Raw genomic sequence first — 23,846 nt, 5'->3', positions numbered from 1 at the left:
TTACTTCGTTCACCACGATCGAAATGCTTAATTATGTCTAGTTTTACGCTAAGTGTAATACCCTTACGAGCTCTTTCAGGCTTTTCTGATACCTTAGAACTCATCTTTCTAACGGCTGCTGACAGGCGCGTGTTTAAGCAATGCCGGTGAGAATGCCGTTCGGAATTCAGGGGAGAGTGGCTGTTTTTTTCTCGCGCGCTGCCTTTTCTCCTAGCAGTGAAAGCACCTTCTGTTAGCGAAAACAGGGAACTAATGTCGGTCTTTCGTAACAGTGAGGTTTCGTAAAGTGAACTTTCGAAAAGCAGGGGACACCTGTACACAATATACTATATAATACGACTACTGTACAGACATCCTCAGCATAGGAAATTTAAAATTGTTCCATTCAGTCCCATACAGTACTCTGCAGATGTCTGAGGCACACATATATAGTCGGGGTGCTTAAGGACTTTTGTACCGTACTTTGGTGATTTAATATGTTGCACTGTACTGCGGCAAAAAAATCAAATTTCATGGCATATTGAGTGATGATAAAGCTGATTCTGATATGGGTCTGTAATGTGGAATGAGAGTGAGAGGGGGGTAGGGGAATCATGGTTGGGAAAAGGGGAAGGGAGAGGGGAGGGATTAGGAAGCACCACAGAGACGTTCTGTAATAATCAATAAACTAATTGTTTGGGATCAGATTACCTTGCCTGGTGTCTCAGGGCTGGGTGTGCCTGTACCCGTACCACCCCTCCCCCCCACGGTCCACTCCACTCCTTCTCTGCCACCTATCCCACACACTCACTCTCTAGTCCACTTTGACAGATAAAGTACTGTGCAAAAGAATTAGGCACCCTGGCTATGTACATATATGTGCCTATGACTTTTGCACAGTACTGTAATTGTTGTGGAAGCTTTCTTACTCTTGTAGGATAATGTCTTTCCTGACAAGGGGGATCCCTTTGCTTGTCAAGAGAGACTTGTGGCTGTGAAACAGGTTTTGGGGTCTCCTTTGTGGTGATTGCAGGAGCTTATTCTGGGACTGCAGGTAGTCCTGCTGGCAGCTCTGTCTACATTTCTTCTCTAACACTTGATTCCTCTCTCCTCAACTGATATTGATGTGTAGTCTCCTGATGATATCAGACACAATCTCCACTGTGTAGGAGAGTGGTCCAGTTCTGTCCTTAACCTTTTTGAGTACCCTCTTTTGATCACCTCTGTAGTCCTTCAGCAGGACTACTTGTCCAGGAGTGAAATATTCAACCTTCTTGTTTGAGGAGCCTTGCGAGGCTTCACCCTCTTCAAAGATGTTCTGATGTTGGCCTCTAAGATAGAGATCACAGTGACACCAGATTCTGCAGGGACTTGCACCGGTGTGGTTTTATTCAAAGAGTACATTAACGACATTGAGCTGATCTGGGAGTGAAGCATCATAGCCATTCATGATGTTAGGTTTTGCTTTGTAGGAAGTAATGGCCTACAAACCCTGCCAGTGCTGACATGCATTTGATTCCGTCTCTAACCTCAATCAAGTTGTTTTGTTGCCCTTAAAATAGCCTTCCAGAGATAGTATAGTTCTGAATCACTGATCTTGAAAGCCACAGAGCTAGTCCTCAGCAGAGTACAAATCTCCTGGTTCATCCATGGCTTTTGATTTGGGTATGTCCAGTATGTTCTTGAAGGCACACAATCATCCACACAGATCTTGATTAAGTCAGTAACAACTGTAGCATATTCATTCAGGCTCGAAGATGAATGCCTGAATACTGTCCAAAGCAGTCCTGACTCAAAGCAGTCCTGTAAGTGCTCCTCCACCGCCCGTAACCATAGCTCTTGGTCCTCACCACTGGTGCTGCGATCTGATTTATACTTGTGTGTACTAGCTTATGCCGTAGCCTACGCAAGTGGGCTACACCGTTGTGAGCATTTATACTTGTGTGTTGGTGTGTCTGTGTCTCTCTGCAATTCACCGCCAAAACACTAGTTGGCGGTGGGGTTTCTATGCCACTGTGTCAAGTTTCTGCGTGTTGAAACTCAACACGAAGAAACTCAAACTTCAAACAATGGCGACTGAATCTGAGGGAGGGTGAATTTTCTGTGCTTGTCCAGCCACTGAGAGACATGGATGAGGATGAGGAAATGCATTTCAAGTATTTTGGGATGTCGGCAGGTAGATTTGACGATTTGGTTCATTGTCTCCAACCATTTATTTCGCATCAGTGTACGCACATTATACTCAGAGACTGGCAATCACCATTCGAGTTTTAGCTTCAGGTGGAAGTCAACAGGCTATAGCAGCTAGCTACAAACTGGCGTCAAGCACAGGGTCCTCCATAATTTCAGAGGTCTGTAAAGCTTTATGGAAAGCATTGGAGCCAAAGTTCCTTCCCTGCCCTTCAGTCGCCCAATGGAAGCTGCTACAGTGTAGGAGGAAATGCGATGCTACCTAGCAGACCGATCACAGTTGTTTTGGCCTGCGTTGCTGTGACGCGTAGTTACATTTTGGGAGAGGTGCGCGTTAGGCTACGGCATAGGGTTCAGTGTAGAGTACAGTGTAGGTTACGCGGCTATACCGTACATACAGCGTACATTTGACGCACAAGTATAAATCAGCCTTTAGTCTTTGCCTATACGCTGGAAGTAGAAGTACAATCAAGACTAACATAGATTCCTTACAGTGCCACTTTGGCATAAGTCTTTATTTGTTGTTTTACTTTCTAATCCAGTGTTTCATTTTTACTTTCTTAGATAACCATGGAATTTGCATGGTAAACTAATTACCTTTGCAATTAAAGCGTGATTAATAGAAGAAAGTGTTTCTTTGCCACCCGAGGTTATGAATCTTTGCAATAGCAGCTCTGCAGTCTTGTCCTCACATATTAAACCATATTAAATGTGGTTGGTCTGATAAACTCTTAGCTACATATTTACCTTTCTCCCACTCTTCATTTACCACCTGCGGGGCTTGTTGTTCAATAACTGCATGAAGCATTTTAAATCACCATAACCTAAACTAAAGACAGAATTTAAACTGAATGAAAATCAAATTGCATAAATATATTTTAAATGGCATTTGTGTAAGAGCAGCTGTATAGCTGTCTCATTCTGTGCTCTTCCTGTCCAATTCTCCCTCTGTCCAAGTTGACCTTAAATTTAAGACAGGAATTTTTCAGTCCAAGACCCAAGGTCCTTTTCTGCAAATCCAAACGATGCTAGGTTTGAATAAATTCTCTGGCTGAGACAGTGGGTTGGGATGTTTTATCCAGTCTTGTCTTGATACATCCACTTTCAAGTTCATTTGAAGTCATGTTTTATAGGGAGTAGAACTTGAAAAATCTCAACACCTAATTTTTAGTATTGCTTACATAATTTTATAAGTGGTGTAAAATTATTTGTTAAAATTTGGATGTCCTGGATTACATGGAATGGATATGCTGTTTATAAATTGAAGATAATGCAGTTTGTATAATGTCTAATCTCCCTAGTGTCAGTAATTCTGTTCAGAATTTCGATGGTATTTTGCCTGTATGATGTGAGGGTTAAGCTGTATCTTAAGCTGGCCGGTGGTGTAGTGGCATCCCCTCCGGTTCGTGGTGAGTGGTCCTGGATTCAAATCCAGCCGGCTCCTTGCAGGCTTTTCATCCTTGCCGGGTCGAGCCTCGAAATGGAAAGGATGCCGCCCGATGCGCCGCAAGGCGTGGAGGGAAGCAACAACAATGAGCAGTACCCCTACAATGTATCCCATGTCTGAAAAGAAGATGTTGTTCATTTCAAGGCCACTCTTTCAAGGGTGTTGCGTGAGGGTGACTCAGAAATTCTGTTAGCCTTTGATGGAACCACAAATTTCCAGCTGCACTTCTACAAATGAAAATTTCTCATTGACAGTTGGCAAGCAGAGTTCAGGCACAGTAAAAAACACAGGAGCTATAGTTTTATTAAATGATTTTATTGCAACAACTTGTTTCATCATAGAATATTCTAATGGTGTTCTTTTACTGACTTTCTCAGCAACGAAAGAAGTATTACTCATTGTACTACAGTTAATGTTCCACAAGTGGGGTATAAAAATTGCCTGTGGAAACTCAAAAGACATTTGGATTATCACAAACTGCAGCTACCAAAGGAGAAGGGTTATGAATATCCCACAGTTGTTCTGTGATGACTGTTGTCTCTCAGCTAACTTATTTGTCTACTTTGAGAACTGGAAGTTGAACCAATCATTGGGCAAGAATAAAGGCTTGTTATCTAGTGTATAAGATATAAGCATTAAATATGTACATGTTATCATTAATAACTTCATCAAATCTCTTTGACCTGATGATGGCTAAGCTTTTTATTAGCACTAGATCCTTTTGTGAATTTGTATTGTTGCAATTCTAATATATATAATTATGCCAATGAGTAACACGCCAGCACCTTCAAGCTCCTTCACGTCTTGTTTTACATAGCACAATGAATGACTGAAACTGTTGAATGGTAGAATCTCGGATGTAAGGTGGCGGTGTTATCAGATCACAAAGTGTAGCGCAGAATTCTATCACTCCACTGTTTAAAATGTTGTGTACTTCGTGAAGTAATTGTATAATAATTATCATTGTGCACTGGTTTGCAGGTATTTCACTGAAGATCATCTGTTCCATGAACTATTTTGCTGATCAATTTAAAAAACATTTGCAAAGAACCTCTTTTGCCATAAATGGGCATGTTTTATTGTACCAGAGGTTAGACCTTTCAGAATCAAGCACATGTCAGAGAGAACTGTACGCTTTAGAACAAAAAAACTTGACATCTACCAGTAAATAATTGTATAATACTGCAACACTTTGCATTGTATTAATCCATTAGTAAATCTGACATGGCATTATTTATACATTACTGTATATGGACTCCTGACATTTTAACAGTGCTTTGTTTATCTTCATGGAAAAATGGAAAATGTGGCAAGCAACCTACTCAGCAACTAGATCTAATAAGCCATAACTCAGTCATTCACAGGGTCTGTAATCTGGAATATAAGATGTCTATCTGATTGTTTAATATATCTTCTCTCTGTAAAACATTGCAAAATAACAACATTCATCTTGGTGGTCACAATAGCTGCAACAGTCTGTTGTTTCATTTTTCACATTCCAGATGCATCATTAGCTGTACCGTTTGGTGAACTTGTTCATTTATACCGTGATCCTTTTACTGTTTCCTTTGAATACCTAATTTGTCATGACTGGTTCGTTATTCTGTTGCATTTTAGCTGATGGTATTGGTTTGGACTATAACCAAGAGGTATGTCTTGGTAAGAGGTACTGGAAGCCACTTGGGAGGGGTACTGTGCCTAAGTTCAGGGATTTTAAATGGGGTGGCTGAGTCATCAGTGGTCTGAGGGAGTAGGTACTGTGGGAGGTGGGTGGGCAGTGAATGGTCTGTAGTAGATTGAGATCTCTGTGTGAAGACTGTGATGAAGAGGAGCTTGCATCAAAGGATGGAAGAGGTTTGGAGATGCTGTATGCATGACTATAACTTATTGAACCATGAGGGAATTTTTTTTCATCTTGGCTCACCACCATTGAGCACATCTACACGCATCATTTTCCCAGGAAAGTAGCATCCATCAACGAGGACCCCCACTTCCCAGGTCATGCTCTCTTCTTGCTGATGCCATGGGGAAGAAGGTACAGGAGTCTCAGGACTTATGCCACCAGGTTCAGGAACAGTTATTACTTCTGAACCATCAGGCTCTTGAACCGAAGGGTATAACTTCACTCAACTTCACTTGCCCCATCACTGAAGTGGTCCTGCAACTTAAGCTTCCACCTCATGTTCTCAATATTCACAGGTCATTTATCTATCTATTTATTATTTCTTCCTTTTTGTTTCTGCACAGTTTCTTTCCTTTTGTACACGGGTTGAATTCACAAGATGGTGCGGTCATTCATTGATTCTGTCATGGTTATTATTCTATTATGGATTTATTGAGTGAGCCTGCAAGAAAATGAATCTCGGGGTGGTATATGGTGACATATATGTACATTGGTAATAAAATTTACTTGGTTCTTTATAACATGCTTCATGTGAACAGATTGGTTGACCACACCATGCTTCGGCTCCACTAAGATCCGATGTGGGAGTTTGCTGAGTTTCCATTCCAAACTCTTTCCTTTAACCTTCAACAGGCCATGTTCTCCATTAAGATTCAGCCCCTTGAATTTATACATATATTAAAAAAGTGAAATTAAGTAAGTAACACAAAAAGAGAAAGAGACTAGTGAGGTAGTGTTCACGGGTTCAGTGTCCATTCAGAAATCTGATGGCAGAGGGGAAGAAACTGTTCCTGAATCATTGAGTATGTGCATTCAGGCTCCTGTACTTACTTCCTTCCTGATGGCTGATGGTAGCGACGAGAAAAGGACATGTCCTGGGGAATGGGGATCCTTAATGACACCTTTTCGAAGCATTGCTCTTTAAAGATGTCCTGGTTGCTGGGGAGGCTAGTGCCCATGATGGAGCTGGAGCTGGCCAAGTTTGCAACTTTCTGCAGCTTACTTTGATCTTGTGCAGTGCCTCTTCCCCTATACAAGACAGTGATACAGTCAATTAGAATACGCTCCGTGGTACATCTGTAGAAATTTGTGAGTGTCTTACATACCATATCTCTTCAAGCTGCTAATGAAATCCAGCTGGTGTCATACCTTCTTTGTAACTACATCAATACTGTATGTTGGACCCAGGATATGTCGTCAGAGTTGTTGACATCCAGGAGCTTGAGGTTGCTCAATCTTTCCATTCGTAGTCATAGTCATACTCTATTGATCCCGGGGGAAATTGGTTTTCGTTACAGTTGCACCATAAATAATTAAATAGTAATAAAACCATAAAGAGTTAAATAATAATATGTAAATTATGCCAGGAATTAAGTCCAGGACCAGCCTATTGCCTCAGGGTGTCTGACCCTCCAAGGGAGGAGTTGTAAAGTTTGATGGCCACAGGCAGGAATGACTTCCTATGACGCTCTGTGTTGCATCTCGGTGGAATGAGTTTCTGGCTGAATGTACTCCTGTGCCCACCCAGTACATTATGTAGTGGATGGGAGACATTGTCCAAGATGGCATGCAACTTGGACAGCATCCTCTATGAGGACTGGAGTCCTTCGTCCCTTTTCCTACCCTTTCTGAAGTCCACAAACAATTCTGTGGTCTTACTGATGTTGAGTGCAAGGTTTTTGCTGCGACACCACTCAACCAGCTGATCTGTCGCACCTGCTCATCACCATCTGAATCTCTGCCAGTAGTAGTTGTGTTATAGATGGGGTTTGAGCATTGCCAAGCCACACAAATGTGGGTGTAAAGAGGGTAGAACAGTGGGGCCCAGTACACATCCTTGAGGTGCAGGAAAGACATCAAAGGGTAACAGGATAAATTAGTGAAAAATAACCAGTCATTAGAGTATAATAATGGCAGGTGTAGTTTCTGAATGATGGAAATGGGTAGATGCAAGAATGCTAATGTTACCTTAACGTTAATAACTTGGGTGCAGAAGCAAGTTGTAAGCCTATTAAATATGAACACGAATGAGCAGGAGTAGACCAGTGTTATGCTGTAATTTGTTTCATGGCTCTTCACTGATCTTTTACAAAATCTGTTTCTCATTAAATACACCCAATGGTCCAGTATCCACAGACCTCTGGAACAGACAATTGTAGAGATTTGTCAACTAATGCAAGAACTTACTGTCTCCCTTAATTTTAAATGACAGTCTCCTGATGTTGTTGCTGTGTTTCTTCATTTGAGATGCTCTCATTGGTGGTAATATCTCAATATTTACCCTCTCATGTCTTCTCATTATCACTGATGGTCTCACTGAGATCATTCCACATTGTTCTGCACTTCAGGGAATATAGGCCTAATTCTTTTAAGTTGTCCAATGTATCTAAGTGTTGAAGGCTTCAGGGTCAGGGCTAATGTTATCAGGTAAAGGGAGATTTTACTTAGTTGTGCTGGTGGATAAGTGTTGGCAATATATAAAAAATTCAACTTTAAAAACAAATTTTACTTTTGATATAATGAAATGGCCCATAATTTCATTGTGGAAATAATATGGAGGGAAAAAGCAAACGGGATGTTGGCATTCATATCCAGAGGTTGTATTGGAGGTTGCTTTACAATGCAGAACTTGGATGTCCTTTGGAGTACTGTGTACAATGTTATTACCTTGTAATCAACAGCCAAGAAGGATCTCAAGAGAAGTTTTTGAGCCATGTGAAAAAATTGGAAGAAGTGCTCTAAGAGGCCAATATAGGAACTTGCCTGAAATGTATAAAACATTGGAATGGAGAAAGTTCCATGTTACTTTAAAATGATCAGACTAGAAAGGCTAAAGTGGATATTAGGTGAAAATTTGTTTATAATGGACATAAGCACATTCCAAAATGTTGTTTTATCACAGTTTCGTATGTGTAATCACTATTTATTTAGAAACTCTTGGTAGTCAGGTTAAATAGTACAGAAATGTTATCTGAAATTAACATTCTTAAATTATTATTGTAGCTTTGAGAAAGTTACATGCTGCTTAAGCTAAAAGAACAAACATCTGTTTATTCCTTATTACCAAAAGGAATTCTACACAATTGGCAAAACACACAAAATGCTGGAGGAGCTCAGCAGTCCAGGCAGCATCTATGGAAATGAATTAACTGTCGAGTTTTGGGTCAAGACCCTTCATTAGGACAGGGAATTCTACACAATTGTCACTTAAAATATATATTCTATAATGGAAATTGTATGTAAATTGTTGGTATTACTTAGAAATAACAGGCAATGTAGTTTATTTTTGCTAGTGAGAGTAAAAGATAAACTGATTCAAAATGGTAGTTATTGATACTACTTATCGGTGTACGTTTTATTGGATAGAATCAGAGTTATTTTTGTAATAATTGGGCGGATATTTTATATTGATGTATATTTTTAAAGCTTTCCCGTTTTAGATACCATCATTACAAATAAGCAATGTAACTTTTCAAACCAAAAATAAAAGTTCAAGGCTTTAAAGAAAATCTGAATATTAGCATGATCTAGGGCAAATGGTGCAGAAAAATAACATAGTTGCAAAACTATTAAATACTAGTCAAAAATGGATAGATTTCCACATTTTAAAGAAGTTATTGACTATATGTAAAGTGCAGGTCTCTGCTCAGTGGTAGCACTTTTGCCTCTGATTTGGGAGTCCGTAGACTGACGTCCAACCTTAAAGCCTTTAGTATGTAATCTAGGCTGACACTTCAGTATATTACTGAGGCTCTACATTTAAATGTGATTTCTTTTTAAAAGATGAAACATTAAACCAAGGCGCCAGTCTACCAGTTCAAGTGGTCGTAAATGATCCTTTGACACTATTTGAAAATGAACAGCTTTGGGCCGGCTGTGTAGGTATGGGTAAAGGTGGGGGTGTGAGAGTTCCAATGCCTTTCCTAATGTTTATTATTTAACAAACATCTCCATTTCATGTGATCGTTTATTTTATTGCTGTTTGTGTGATCTTGCTATGTACTTAGGGGCCACCAAAGAAGGCTATACTTTCAAAAGTACCTTATGGATAGTCACATGCACTCGTGCATCTTTTGGAAATATAAGGCGAGCTACATAAATGAGAATTTCATATAAAATGCAGCAGTAAAATTTATGTATTAGTAGCTGAAGGAAACATTGGAACACAAGATGCACCCAGTCATAAACTGCTTTCTATTCGCTTCGGTAAAAGTTTGTGTGTAGTAATTGTTTATACTGCCAGATCAATGATCTAGAGAACATGAGCCGAGAAATTCAACTGATTTTTTTTCTCAGCGCTACTGAACAGAAAATGACTAATCCTGTTCTGCTTTGGAGCTATTTCCATGTGGAATTGCACCACTTAGGAAATTTTCTTGCACTTTTCATCATTTGTTAACCCAATGCAATTCCCAGGAAACTGGATCACATTGTGCCAAGCAACCTCCATTTTGTGCACCCCCTGAAGTATTTTTTTAGCCCAACTGTCATTTAAAGGGGATCTTCTGAGGGAAAATCCATTTCAGTGCTGTTAAGCTGACTTAGCACCCATTTCAGAATCAGAATCAGGCTTATTATCACCGGCATGTGATGTGAAATTTGTTAACTTAGCAGCAGCAACAGTTCAATGCAATGCATAATATAGAAGGAAAAATGTATAAATAAAATAAAAATAATAAATAAGCAAGTAAATCAATTACATATATTGAATAGATTTTAAAAAACGTGCAAAAGCAGAAATACTGTAGATTTTTAAAAAGTGAGGTAGTGTCCAAGGGTTCAATGTCCATTTAGGAATCGATGGCAGAGGGGAAGAAGCTGTTCCTGAATCGCTGAGTGTGTGCCTTTAGGCTTCTGTACCTCCTACCTGACGGTAACAGTGAGAAAAGGGCATGCCCTGGGTGCTGGAGGTCTTTAATAATGGACGCTGCCTTTTTGAGACACCGCTCCCTGAAGGTGTCCTGGGTGCTTTGTAGGCTGGTACCCAAAATGGAGCTGACTAGATTTACAACTTTCTGCAGCTTCTTTCGGTCTTGTGAACCTTTGCAACTTGTACCTCAAAGCTGAGTTTGTTGTCATATACAGAAGTACCTCTGTGTACAGGTCCAATGAAAAACCTACTGGCAGCAGCATTGTGGGCACGCTATGTTGGCACCAGAATGTGTGGTGACACTTGCAGGCTGCCCCCAGAACAGCCTTAGGTGTGTTGTTTGTGAATGCAAAGGTCACATTTCACAAATGTTAACGTATCTGAATCATAGGCACATAGGATCAGAAGTGTGACAATCACTAGAAAAACTTAAATTTTGCACAATTTTTTTTACAGGAAAGAACATAATTAGAACAATAGAAACTCAGTTATGGTGCAAAGTGGTCTTAGTGTTGCCATACTGAGGTGTTTATAGTCGTCCAGGTGTTTATGGTTCAAGAACTGAATGCTTGGAGGGAAGTAGTTGAGTAACTGTTCTGATACTGTGGGAACTTGGGCTTCTATACCTCCTGCCTAATCATAGCTGTGAGAAGATGGCGTGGCCTGGAGATGGTGAGCATCTTTGTTTACAGGTGTTGCCTGCTTGTTCTCTAGTCACCCGAACCACGTACCAGGTGCCCACCGTGAAAGTGCCAATCCTGTGACTAGGGCTTCTATATCCATCCAATCCCTTCACCCCCCCCCCCCCCCCACAGTTGCACCTGCGCATTCCTCACTCTCTATGTCTCCTATAAGCTTTGAAATCCAGGAACTCTACCTTTCTGAAAGCTCTGATCTAGCGTGAGTCCTTACCATTGACCACAACCCACTCCCACCTTATTGTCCCTTACTCACCTAAATATAACCAGTCCTACAGCATAGATCCATCATATCATTAAGTACCTATCTATTTGCCAGCTCTTGACGCCTTGCATGCCTTAGCAGTTTAAGTGCTCATCCACATCATGTTTAAACATTGTGAGAGCACCTGCTGTAGGCTAACCCTCCCGTCACTGCGTGACAGGCAATTGGTACAATCAGCAGAGACACTGAGCTCTGAGGTAGTGGGCCTACAACTAAAATGGTTATTGGCACTCCACATCAATTCTCCAATACACTGTAAGCAGCACCAATTTCCAGACTAACTTTAAATTCCATCATGGTGGTTGGATAATTTGGATTTTCAGTTAAAATGCTGGGTCCATTGGAGGGTCTGTGAAGTTGATAAATTGTCTTTTGGCCTAACTGATCTCTACTGCCCAATTTATTGAAGGAAAGATCTTATCCATAAGCAGACTGTCATAATGGCTCGCTTGTTAAACCCAGTCAGAAAAAGGTGGTGGACAGTTTAAAGGATAATGGGAGAAAGGGACAAGTTGACCATCAGAGCTTAACTTCTCAGAGTAGGTTTCCAAGTGCATCCACCGTCAGCTGCTGCATCAATGATCAATTTTCATCATCAGGTCAAAAGCGAGGATGTCCACTTTTTTATTTGCATCGTATTAATTCCATTTGGAGATCCTCAATGATGAAGTATTCAGTATCTGCATGCAGCAAGACCTAAACAACACAGAGGCATGTGCTGATTAGTAGCCAATGGCACTCATAGGAGCCAATGTCGATTCTAAACTAGAGTGTCCAACAATTATTTAGCACAATTACACCTCCAATATCATGTAAAATAATTAAGAGTAAATTCAGTACAGTTGTTGCTGTGTCTAGGAGTGGGTGTCCTGCAAAGATCGCACCAAGAGCACAATGAGCAATGCTGAAGGAGGTGAAAATGACCCAAGGGTAACAGCAAAAGACCTGCAGAAATCTCTAGAACTTGCTGAAGTCTCTGTTCATGTGTCCACTGTAAGAAAAACACTGAACCAGAATGGTGTTCATGGAAGGACTCAACAGAGGAAACCACTGCTCTCCAAAATTTAAAAAAAAGCATTTCTGCACATCTCAAGTTTGCAAAAGACCAGCTGGATTTCAACAACACTTCTGGGATAATGTTCTGTGGTCATATGAGACAAAAGTTGAACTTTTTGTCAGAAATGTACATTGCTATGTTCAGAGGGAAAACGGCACTGCACGCCAACACCAAAGCCTTTTCCCCACTGTGAAGCATGTTGGAAGGAGCATCATGGTTTGGGGCTGCTTTGCTGCCTCAGGACCTCGACAGCTTACAAATGTTGAGGGAACAATTAATTCAAAAATTCTGTCAAGACTTTACAGGAGAACGTCAGGGTAGCGGTCCATCACTGGAAGCTTAATAACAACAAGACAATATAACCATATAACAATTACAGCACGGAAACCGGCCATCTCGGCCCTTCTAGTCTGTGCCGAACTCTTACTCTCACCTAATCCCATCTACCTGCACTCAGCCCATAACCCTCCATTCCTTTCCTGTCCACATAGCTGTGCAATTTAACTTTAAACAACAACATCGAACCTGCCTCAACCACTTCTGCTGGAAGCACGTTCCACACAGCTACCACTCTCTGAGTAAAGAACTTCCCCCTCATGTTACCCCTAAACTTTTGCTCTTTAACTCGCAACTCATGTCCTCTTGTTTGAATTTTCCCCACTCTCGATGGAAAAAGGCTATCCACGTCAATTCTATCTATCCCCCTCATAATTTTAAATACTTCTATCAGGTCCCCCCCCCCTCAACCTTCTACGTTCCAAAGAATAATGACCCAACCTGTTCAACCTTTCTCTGTAACTTAGGTGATGAAACTCAGGTAACATTCTAGTAAATCTTCTCTGTACTCTCTCTATTTTGTTGACATCTTTCCTACAATTCAGTGACCAAAACTGTACACGATACTCCAAATTTGGCTTCACCAATGCCTTGTACAATTTCAACGTTACATCTCAACTCCTATACTCAATGCTCTGATTTATAAAGGTCAGCATACCAAAAGCTTTCTTCCTATCCACATGAGATTCCACCTTCAGGGAACTATGCACCATTATTCCTAGATCCCTCTGTTCTACTGCATTCTTCAATGCCCTACCATTTACCATGTATGTCCTATTTTGATTAGTCCCACCAAAATGTAGCACCTCACATTTATCAGCATTAAACGCCATCTGCCATCTTTCAGCCCACTCTCTAACTGGCCTAAATCTCTCTGCATGCTGCACAATGATCCGAAACACAAGAGTAAATCGACAACAGAATAGAAGAAAATTTGTCTCTTGAATGGCCAAGTCAGAGTCCAGACTTTAACCCAATTGAGATGCTATGGCATGACCTGAAGAGGACTGTTCTTGCAAGGTGTCCAAGAAATATTGATGAGCTGAAACAGTTTTGTGTGGAGGAACATCCTAAAATTCCTCCTTGCTGTTGTGCAAGTCTGATCAGCAGCTACTGGAAATGTTTGGTGGGGATATTGCAGCTAAGGAAGTTTCTTCCAGTTATTAAATACTAGAGACATGAAAAGTACAATTGTATGTGAGTAGTTTAGGCAGATTGTATTTGTCTACTATTGTGACTTAGATGAAGTAACTAATAAAGAAAACCAGGTAATTGCAAAAGGTTCACAAACTTTTTCTTGCAACTGTTTATAAATGCTGTGGTGGAAAGTACTTGAGGAAAATGATTCTCCTCCTCAATGCTCAAAGTCATTCCAGTATCTACCAGGGAAGGAGGCTGGTGAAAAACTATCCATTTACTTGGATAAGTGTAGCTCCAATCTCACTCAAATTGCATGAATTCATTAAGAACAAAGTGCCTGCTAAATTGACCATTTCAAACTTTGACTCACTTTACCACTAGTGACTGCCAGTCACTGCAAAATATACTGTACAACTCCTCTATAATAGAATTTCCCAAACTTATAATTTCTACGATGCGGAAGGACAAGACGACAGGGCCACAGGACGCTACCATTGCCTAGAGGTATTTCATTGCTCGGCCGTTTTGGAGTTCAATTCTGGCACTGTTCTGGAAGGAGTCTCTATACATCCTCCTCGTGGAATGCGTGTGTTTTCTCTGGGTGCTCCACTTTCTTCCTGCAGTGCAAAGATGTACTGGGTAGGTTTTATGGTCATTGTAAGTTGTCCCGTGATTAGGTTAGGGTTAATCGGGGTTGTGGGATTGCTGGGACAGCAAGACTTGAAGGGCTGGAAAGGCCTACTCCATGCTGAGTCACTACATAAATAAATGTCACGTATCATCGCAATTTGGAAATACTTCACTATTCCTTTATTGTCCTTCATAAATGCTGGAACTATCCAACAGCATCCTGTGAGAGGCATAACCATTGAAGGCAAAGAAATGGATTAAATCAGTTCACGAATGTGATTTATCACTAACTTCTCGAAGGCAATTGGAGATGGAAAATAATTCTTTAATAATGTTTTCACTGCGAATCCCAGTCACATCCTACCATTTGTTTTTGGTTCTGGCCCTATTCAAGTCTGTTGATTCTCAAATATTTCTTGAAATTGCTTAACAAGCTACTCAGTTGATGCAACTGCTGTGAAAAGTTCACTGGGTTTGTCAAAGTAGCTAGAGATATTTGATAAATACAGTCCTTTCCAAGTACGTCCACATCCTGGAAACACTAAACTAAATATGTGCTTTTGGCTGGTAGTGGGAGAAGGAAATGTGTTAGGCATTCCACTAAGTTTTAAAGAACCGGATTTCTAAAATTGTGCATTGGCCTTCTTGTTCAAGCAGAGGAATCAGTGTAAAGTGGGTGATGAATTAGTGAGTTAGGTGCTATCATACTGTACCTAGGCTTGAGCTTGCTACAAAACAGATAAAGTCAGTGTTAGGAAGTATCACATTCCATAAAGAAAATACAAGGCAATCATTAAAGCTCTACAAAAAAAGTAGATCTTTAGGTAAGTCAAAATAATTCAATCATTTAAATTCTAAATGAAAAGTGTAAATATGCAAGTTGAGGTAACTTGGTAAATATTTAAAGATCCACAGTTTTCAACTGATGTTTTGACCCTTTGTTCTTCCAGTACTAATTCTGTGACGCTGTTGGGGAAAACAATCCCTCTCAGGTCACCAAGCAGCTTGAAACTTTCAGCTGCCAAACACTCGGTCCTCAGTACCATGTTGCAATATTTTTTGCAGATGCTGATCTGCTCAACCAACTAGCCTGCAAAGGTCATGATTTAATTCTCATAAAATCTTAACCGTACCACTCCCTGGGTAAATCCTTTGTTTCTGCTCAAAGGGATAGAATTATCCTGGTATTGTGGAAAACTAGTTCAGCAATTCACTGTCAGGTCCGGCTGCAACTGTGGAAAGCACTGTTGACCTGTTTAAACTGAGAGAATTTTTCAAGCTCCAGGATCATCCTGGAAAGGGAAAATAATCTTTACTGAAATTTTTTTCCCAATTTCGTTCAGCCTTACTTGCAAAGCAAGTGTAAAGTGCTTGTGGAATTATTTGTCACTGAGATTTGAAACTGTCCAGTTTACTGTTTCTAACGTTTCCCTTCTTCCATCTCTCCTGTTGAGATGATGTTTATTCCAGTAACATGAATGTCCACTTCTGCCTCTCCTTTTCAAGTCAAGTCCAAAGACTCAAAGGTACAATGTAATGTCAGAGAAATGTATACAATATACACCCTGAAATGCTTTTTCTTCACAACCATCCACGAAAACAGAGTGCCCCCAAAGAATGAATGACAGTTAAATGTTAGAACCCCAAAGTCCCCCCCCCAGTTCCCCCCTCTCCCGTGTGTAAGCGGCAGCGAGCAACAATCCCCTCTGCCCACCGGCAAAAATAAAGTGCTCCCGCTACCAGCACGCAAGCGTGAGCAAAGCAATAGCAAAGACAGAGTTGCAGTTACCCCAAAGACTACATTGTTCACCTGATAATTCGACATACTGCAGGCTCGCTCTCTCTCTCCTAATAAGGGAGAAAGAGGTGACTCCATTTTCCAACGAGCGGGAGAAATAACAAACAACTCACTGGTTTACGATGTTATAAGTCTGTTACGTCGCTTTTTTCGAGCTCTGTGCCCAGGCACACAGCAGATGTTCCAAGTTTATTGTTGTTTAACTCCATAGGTGTATACCATCAAACAGGACGATATTTCTCCAGACCAGGGTGTAAAGCACAGCAGTACACATAATGCACATATATAGTATGACACACAATAACTTGCCGTCTTCTCTGAATATTATAAAGTTCATACATTTCTTAACTATGTATCAGCCTCATGGTTCTTGTAGATACAAACTGTTTCAATTGTGAAGGAGTTGTGAAAGGAATTGAACAGTGTGATGTTCTTTATTAATTTTTAGAATTTCGGCATCACCAGCATGACCCAACGTTTATTGCTCATCCCTCATTACCCTTGAGGGCGATGGTGAATCAGAATCAGGTTTAATATCACCGGCATATGCCGTGAAATTTGTTGGCTTAGTGGCAGCAGATGTTCCAAGATGGTGAGTGATCTTTTTGGGGTCACTTACCATCACCGAAGGGGATAATTTCACTTGCCCCATCATTGAAATGTTCCCACAACATGTGGACTCAACTTTAAGGATTCTTCATCTCATGTTCCAAATATGTGTTGCTTATTTATTTATTAATATTGTTTCTTTCTCTTTGTATTTGCAGTTTGTTGTCTTGTGCAGGGGTTGAACGTACTAATTAGTGCAGTCTTTCATTGATTCTATTATGGATTTATTGAGCATGCCCACAAGAAAATGAATCTCGGGGTTTTTTTCTGGTGACATATATGTACTTTGAACTTTGAATTACAGCAGTCCTTCTGATGAGCATATTCCCACAGAACTTGAAACAAGGGAGATTTAAGGTAGATGTGCTGGATTCTGATGGATTTAGATAGGTTATTCCCACAAGGTGCAAGGACTAGAAGGGGCAAATTTCGAATTTTGGGCAGGATATGTGAGGAATTAGAAGCATTTTTTCTGCAGTAGATAGTAATGGTCAGAGACTTGGAGATGTAGTAGGAGTGAAGACTCAGAGGAGGAAATGGATAGGCATTTGAAATTGAACTTGGAGAGTGACAGATATAGAGCAGGTAAATTGAATCAACTGGATTGCTCAACTGTGAGCTAGAATGGACTCAGTCGGTTGAATGGACTTCTTCACCTTAGGACTATGACCCCCCCCCCACCAGCTTCTCTATGTATTTCTATATCTCTGAAATCCACCATCTCCTAGCTGAGCTGTATTCCCTCGAAACTATCAATCACCCAGCTACCTGTCCCACGCCTTCTGTTGATTGACGTTAACAACTCTCCTCAACTCCTGTCCTTCTTCAATCAAATCTGCTGCTGTTGATGCAAAGCTCCGAGAAGCAATTCTTGCAAGCTGCCACCAGGTCACCATTGTCCCTTGCCTGTTATAATTCTGTGGATCTATTATTGACTCCTCCAACAAAGTCCCTGATGTTCCAGTATGATCCTGCCGAGGGTAATAATCACTTTTCCACCTTTCTGACCTGCACCCAATCCCTTATATCTCCTGTCTTACAGGCTGCCGTAACACTTCCTGTGTCTCTCCTTGACCCACCCCTTTCGCTGAATACTAAAAGCTCATAAATCTCCTAACGTTAACCAGGTCATTAAACTGAGCAGTAACTCTGTTTCATTCTCCATAGATGCTGTCTTATCTCAAGTTTTTACAACACTGATATATTCCAGATTTATCTCTTTTCTACACAGATTATAATTTTATTAGCAGCAGTAATAGGGGCACAAAGTCACAGTCTTGATGTGCTAGCTGTGGAGACCAAGTTCCCAGTTCTATTTCCTGTTCACTTGAAGTTCTACTTCTGAAGTCTGTGGAATAGATCACATTTATATGTAATGCTCAGTACAGCCATAAGATCTGACCTAATCTTCCTTCTACATAGCATATTGCCATTGAGAGAAACATTCACTTGAGATGAGAGGAAGGCAGGTAAACAGTAAAGCAGCCTAATGCTTCTTGAATACACATGTAGCAGATTTAATAAGCTAAATTTAAATGTTCTTCTAAGCTGCATTCATGTAACACATTTAAGAATTCAAACTAGTTTGGCAGACTTCCTGAAGAAACTGCCACAGGCTCTGAACTTTATTGTACTATGTGATCTTTCAGGTTATTCTCCCTTAGTTTTATTAGCATGAACCCAAATCACAATGTACACACAATGTAGTCTCAGTGTGTTCCATTTCACAGAAAGCTTCACATCAAAGGTGTGGTAGATTTTTTTTCTGCAGATAATGTACTAAGCTTGGAGCGAGATGCTTTAAAGGCAAGCCACCCAATTGGTTAGGTATATATTTTTCTGTTGGTGTTGATAGAATGCTGTCCAGCTGACCATCTTACCCGCACTATAGGATGTGAGGCCACTGTTGTATATCCTGAGTCAGAACTTTCCATGGCAAATTCCATTTGAATGGAATGGTTTTTATTATCGGTTTTATCATGCACCTTGACAAATATATCTTCATCTTATAGCCAACATTACAACTAGTCATAACATTTTTAAAAAGTGTATTTGTTTGACACCTTGTCTTTATTATGAAGATAGAGACAATTCTTTGTTTCTGAATGAAAGGCTGCAAGTATCTGTTACAGTAAAATAATTAACTGCAGACATGAGAAAACATGAACTACATTGGAGTACAGTCTCCTATTTTTCTGTGGGATCTAGAAGTTAGCAATAAAGATAATTAATTTGATGGTTGGGGAAAATGTGAGGTTTGATCAGTTAGACCAAATACAGTCAGCAGTTATAGAATCAGAAGCAAGAAAATAGATCATTCACCCTATTGAGGCCATGCTGACTATGACCCAGTTTACACTGATCTTGCGCTAATCCTGTCTTGTTCTCCCTGATAACTTGAACTTTGGATGTTGGGATTGGGTGGGTGAGCTGAAAAGTGATGTCTTGGAGTTCATGATATGGTCATAACTTCAAAGCAGCTTAATTGGCTGCCTGGGTTCTGGTCACCTCTTTTGAAATATATTCACAAGTGGTCTTAATCTCTTGTTTTCTGTATTGGTCTCCACTTTCATTGCATCTGTCAGCAAGGTAGCTAAAGACTTTATAAATTAAATCTGCTACACATGTGAAAAGGAAGTAGAAACTCTCTAGTTACTAAATTCAGATGGTTTAAGCAGTGAGCAAATGTGCCATATGGTATGGAGGGATCTTGATTTCCTCTCCCTCATCTGGGATATTTATTTGAACACGTAGCTTTGTCTGTCAGCACCCATGGCTGATATTCAATGATCAAAAATGACAATGTTGTTAAGGTATAGGCAGTTTTCAGCATTGTGGAAACATGCTATAGAATGGGGAAATATATTAGCAATGGAAAATGGTGGTTTGATGAATCTGGACAAACAAAAGAAAGGCCAAGAAGACAAAGATTATGTCATCTGAAATAATTACAGGAGGTCATGGAGTCTGAATCTATATTGAAATACATCCATCAGCCTCCTATATCTATGGCAACCATCAAATTATTTATCCATACTAATCCCATTCAGTCCATAGCCTTCTGTGGCATGGCATTTTCAAAAACACTTCAGAGTATCTTAAATATTGTGAGAGTACTTGCCTCCACCCTGAATGCTGGAGGTCAGAATAGATGTAGTATGGAATATGCTGAAGAAACTGATGCAAGTGTCAGATCAGAAGGAACTGCCATTTTGCACAGTGAAGGTAATGAAAGAGAGATATGATGCCATAATGTATAAAATAATAAGAAGAAAGATATTGGTTTGCGCAGTGGAGCGGTATAGGTGTGAAAGCAGGAATCTACAGAAGAGCAACAAACAAAAAAGATCAATTGATGTAACATTGGGTGCTGAAAAGGATTGCTCAAAATCCCTTAGACAGCAAGGAGGACCAAACTTTCCATCTAGGACCAAATAAATGCCATTTGTTCCCATTGGATTGTGAAACTGAAAAGAAATTGGCATATAGGAAAAATGGTGGGATTGTGGGAGGGAGGGGTTAGGTTGATCATGGAGTAAGTTAAAAGGACAGTACTATATCGTAGGCCAAGGGGCCTGTACTGTGCTGTACCGTTCTGTGATGAATTGAAATGATTTTCACAGTTGTGAAATTGGAAGGAAGCTGAAGACCAAAACACAAATAAGGATGGGGGTCAAGAAATCTTTGCATTGGCTTTAGGAGTTATTTAGTGATAGTTTCATTAAATGAACAGGAATTCATACTCAAAGGTACCTCAAAGACTTTGGTTGCCAGCAACTAGATTCACTGATTCCCCTATGACTGGAGATGGTATAGAAATGGTACTGACAATTTAAGTTTTTAAGTTTATGCGTGCTGTTTTTGAACTATAGAGTCTGCCTTTGAATTTACATCAAAATTATGAATGTTTGCAAAGGAAGACGTTTATGGGAAAGAATGAACTCTACTAATAAATCATATGCTTTCTATAATAAATTTCATACATTAGAAGCTCTGCCGTTGGTAGTTGTGTTTATAAAGTTTTCAGCATTACTGATAAACTACAGCTGTGGTTGAAAAGTACAAAGGAGATGTAAAACGCAGCGAAGGGAAGGCGTTTTGCACGACAAACCAATATAGTTAGTGCAGCCTGGAGAAATAGCATCCTTTTAATCTCGTTTATTTAGCCACTCTTGTTCATAGCACTGTTTCAATAGGCTGGTTTCTGCAGATTGTTGCTCAGTGCTTAATCTAAATATTTCTCATACTTGTCAGAGCTAAAATTGATTGTGAAAATGTTTGGCTGTTGGCACCTTTTCCATTGTGCTGAACTGCTATAATTATTGCCATATTTTCAGATGAAGATAACCTACATACCACAAGGTTATTGTATGATAACAAGTTTTAAAATCTGTTTTTCTGACTGTTTATAATGTTTACAGTCTGTATTTGGGTTATTTTAGTGCTACAGAAGGAAGGAGCTAAATTGTCTGTTGTTTGTATTTTTGTTATTTTGAGTGGCAACCCCATGTAGATTCATTCTCCTTGTTTGTTGCGGCATCAACCAAATTACTGTCGTTCGTGTTCCAGTCCTGACCGTAAATATTCTTGTGTGGGGTCATCTCCGTAAAGCCCAAACAAGGCGCAGACATAATTGCTTTCGACGGAGTGATTGCATCGTGTTCAGGGTGGGATGTGATGCTCTCAACAATGTCAGAGTGAATGAAAATTCAAAGAAAACAACTGCAGATACTGGAAATCTAAAATAAAAGTCAATATTTATTTTTCACTAAGCCACTGGGAGAACTGCTGCACTTTGATCTTTATAGTGGAATAGTTGTAGATCTTTTTTATGATCAACAATTTTACTTCCAGATGAAGTTCACCAGTCTGATCCAAGTGGCTCCATTGGAACGGGAGGAGACCAACACAGTCCTTTGCCTACAGCTCAAGGTAAATGCTTTTATTCTTCTCTTATTACAAAGTTAGAAGATGAGAATCTATTAGTTTCCCATCATGTTTGATCAGTAGAAGTGCAGCTTTTCTACACCAATATCTTCGCAAATTACGGAATTTCATTGGAAACTGATTTTTGAGAGCTTGCAGATGAACTTTTAGTTCATCAATTTTCCGGTGTGTATCCATAAACAAATTTTATTTATTACTGTCAATTTTGTTTGTATAGTCAAAGAATGGAGCACCTTGCAGTCTGTGAAACAGCATTTTCTAATATATATTTGGAATATTGAGTATGCTATAGAATTATGGTTTTGAAAGTGCAGTTTCATTAGACTGTTTTACTGCTCCTTGTCATGCTTTGTTATTTTTCTTGTATAGATTTCCAAAGTAATTAGTAGAATTCTTAAATGTGATGCAAGAAGGATGTGGGGGCTTTGAAAAGGGGCCAGAAGAGGAGTAGGAGCCATGTATTCTGTGCTGGGCATTTATTACGGTAACTTGTCACATTAGTGGAGGCGTGGTAAAAGTGAAGGGAATAACTTGCGTATTCTTGCTTATTTCGTGGCTGTTTGTAACTTGGGACTGACTGAGGTCACATTTTTGCTGACCGTTGAAATAACTCTCAATAATGCCTAATGGTATGTTTGCTAATTGCTAATAAAGGATCGAAATACAGAGTTCAACAATTTGGAGCAATCCTTGGAGCTCTGGGCATGTCATGCAAGTATAACAAGTCCGTCTGGGGTTGCAGGCTGCCGGCCATTGTTTTGGTTTGATTTTGGATCAATTTTTGCCGCTACCAGGATGCTTCTTGGACTAGAGGCTTTTAGTTATAAGGAGATGCTGGACAGACTGGGGTTGTGTTTTTTTTTGGAGCATCAGAAGCTTGATGGAAGTTTATAAAATTATGTGAGCAATAGACAAAGTAGGCAGCCAGAATCTTTTTTTTCCAAGGTTTTAAAGCATTGCTTTAAGGTGAGAATGTGAAAGCTTTAAGGGAATGAGTGCAGGACAAGTTTTACACAGGGAGTCATGGGTACCTGGCATGAGTTGACAGGCGTGATTGCTGAAGTAGATACAATTGTGGCATTCAAGAAGCTTTTAGATGGGTACATAGATATGATGGAAGTAAGGGATCTGGATGATGTACAGGCAGAATGGATTAGTTCAATTTGGCACCATTCTGCTGCAGATGTGGTGGGCCAAAGAGCCAGTTTCTGTGCTGTACTATTCTCTGTGCCGTGTCTTAATTTCTGGAAAGACTTGTGAAGCACTTGTTGATGTTTCTGCATATCAAGGCTCTGAATCTGGTGCTTTCTCCCATACTTCAAGTCATTCAGTTCATAGTTACTGCTGGGTAGTCTTGGTCAGCACTGCTGTACTCTATTCCAACTCCCCAACCACAACGACTTTTTGACTTTGAGCACACTTGCAACAGCCCCTTGTCTCACTCCTCTTCCTCCTGTTCTAGGAATCTAAAGACTTAAATCACAATCAGCCTCTTCTTTACTATTTCCTCAGGTCTGGCTAACTTGTGCTCCTCTATTTTCCTGTATGTTGAGCATTATATTCTCTCCTGTCAATTACATAAACTCTGTGATTTAAAAGAGCACTGACCAATATTTGTTGAGCTGTTATCTACCCCTCCCAGCACTGAAGAGAGCAATATCCACACAGTAACAACAACTTCCATTATAATGAAAATTTTAAAGTAAAAGGAGTTTAAAATCTGCACACACAAACATATTTTGTCTATTATCTGCTGCCCTTTTCCTCTAGCTTCCTGAGAACTATGCACATCCTTGATTCCATTTGTGCAATTTTCTGGGTATCTGTATTCAGCTTACTGAGTTTCACACTTTACAATTCCAAATCGATTCAAAATAAGAATCCAAGGAGCCAAATTCTGTATCCTAATCCATATTTCTCAGTGGTATATTTTATTTATAGATACTCATGGTAACATGCCCTTAAAGGATCCACGAG

The 23,846-nt window shown here is 40.0% G+C and overlaps 1 protein-coding gene across 7 annotated transcripts in view; it reads left to right on the top strand.

Moving 5' to 3' along the window:
• Positions 1 to 23,846, top strand: part of ror2 (receptor tyrosine kinase-like orphan receptor 2) — a 285,921-nt gene that overhangs the window by 219,547 nt on the left and 42,528 nt on the right. For 4 of the 7 annotated variants that reach the window (XM_072281699.1, XM_072281700.1, XM_072281704.1 and 1 more), the window contains one exon: positions 21,777 to 21,854. The exons of 1 other annotated variant lie outside the window; for it this stretch is intronic. In XM_072281699.1, the coding sequence (XP_072137800.1) occupies positions 21,777 to 21,854 (78 nt within the window). Of the gene's footprint in view, positions 1 to 21,244; positions 21,291 to 21,776; positions 21,855 to 22,473; positions 22,499 to 23,846 lie in introns of those variants that run through there. 2 more of the 7 variants (XM_072281702.1, XM_072281705.1) reach the window with 2 other exon arrangements.

Source organism: Mobula birostris, chromosome 17 (genome assembly GCF_030028105.1).
Source record: "Mobula birostris isolate sMobBir1 chromosome 17, sMobBir1.hap1, whole genome shotgun sequence".
Classification (NCBI taxonomy): Eukaryota; Metazoa; Chordata; class Chondrichthyes; order Myliobatiformes; family Myliobatidae; genus Mobula; species Mobula birostris.
This window is presented reverse-complemented; position numbering and strand designations above follow the sequence as displayed.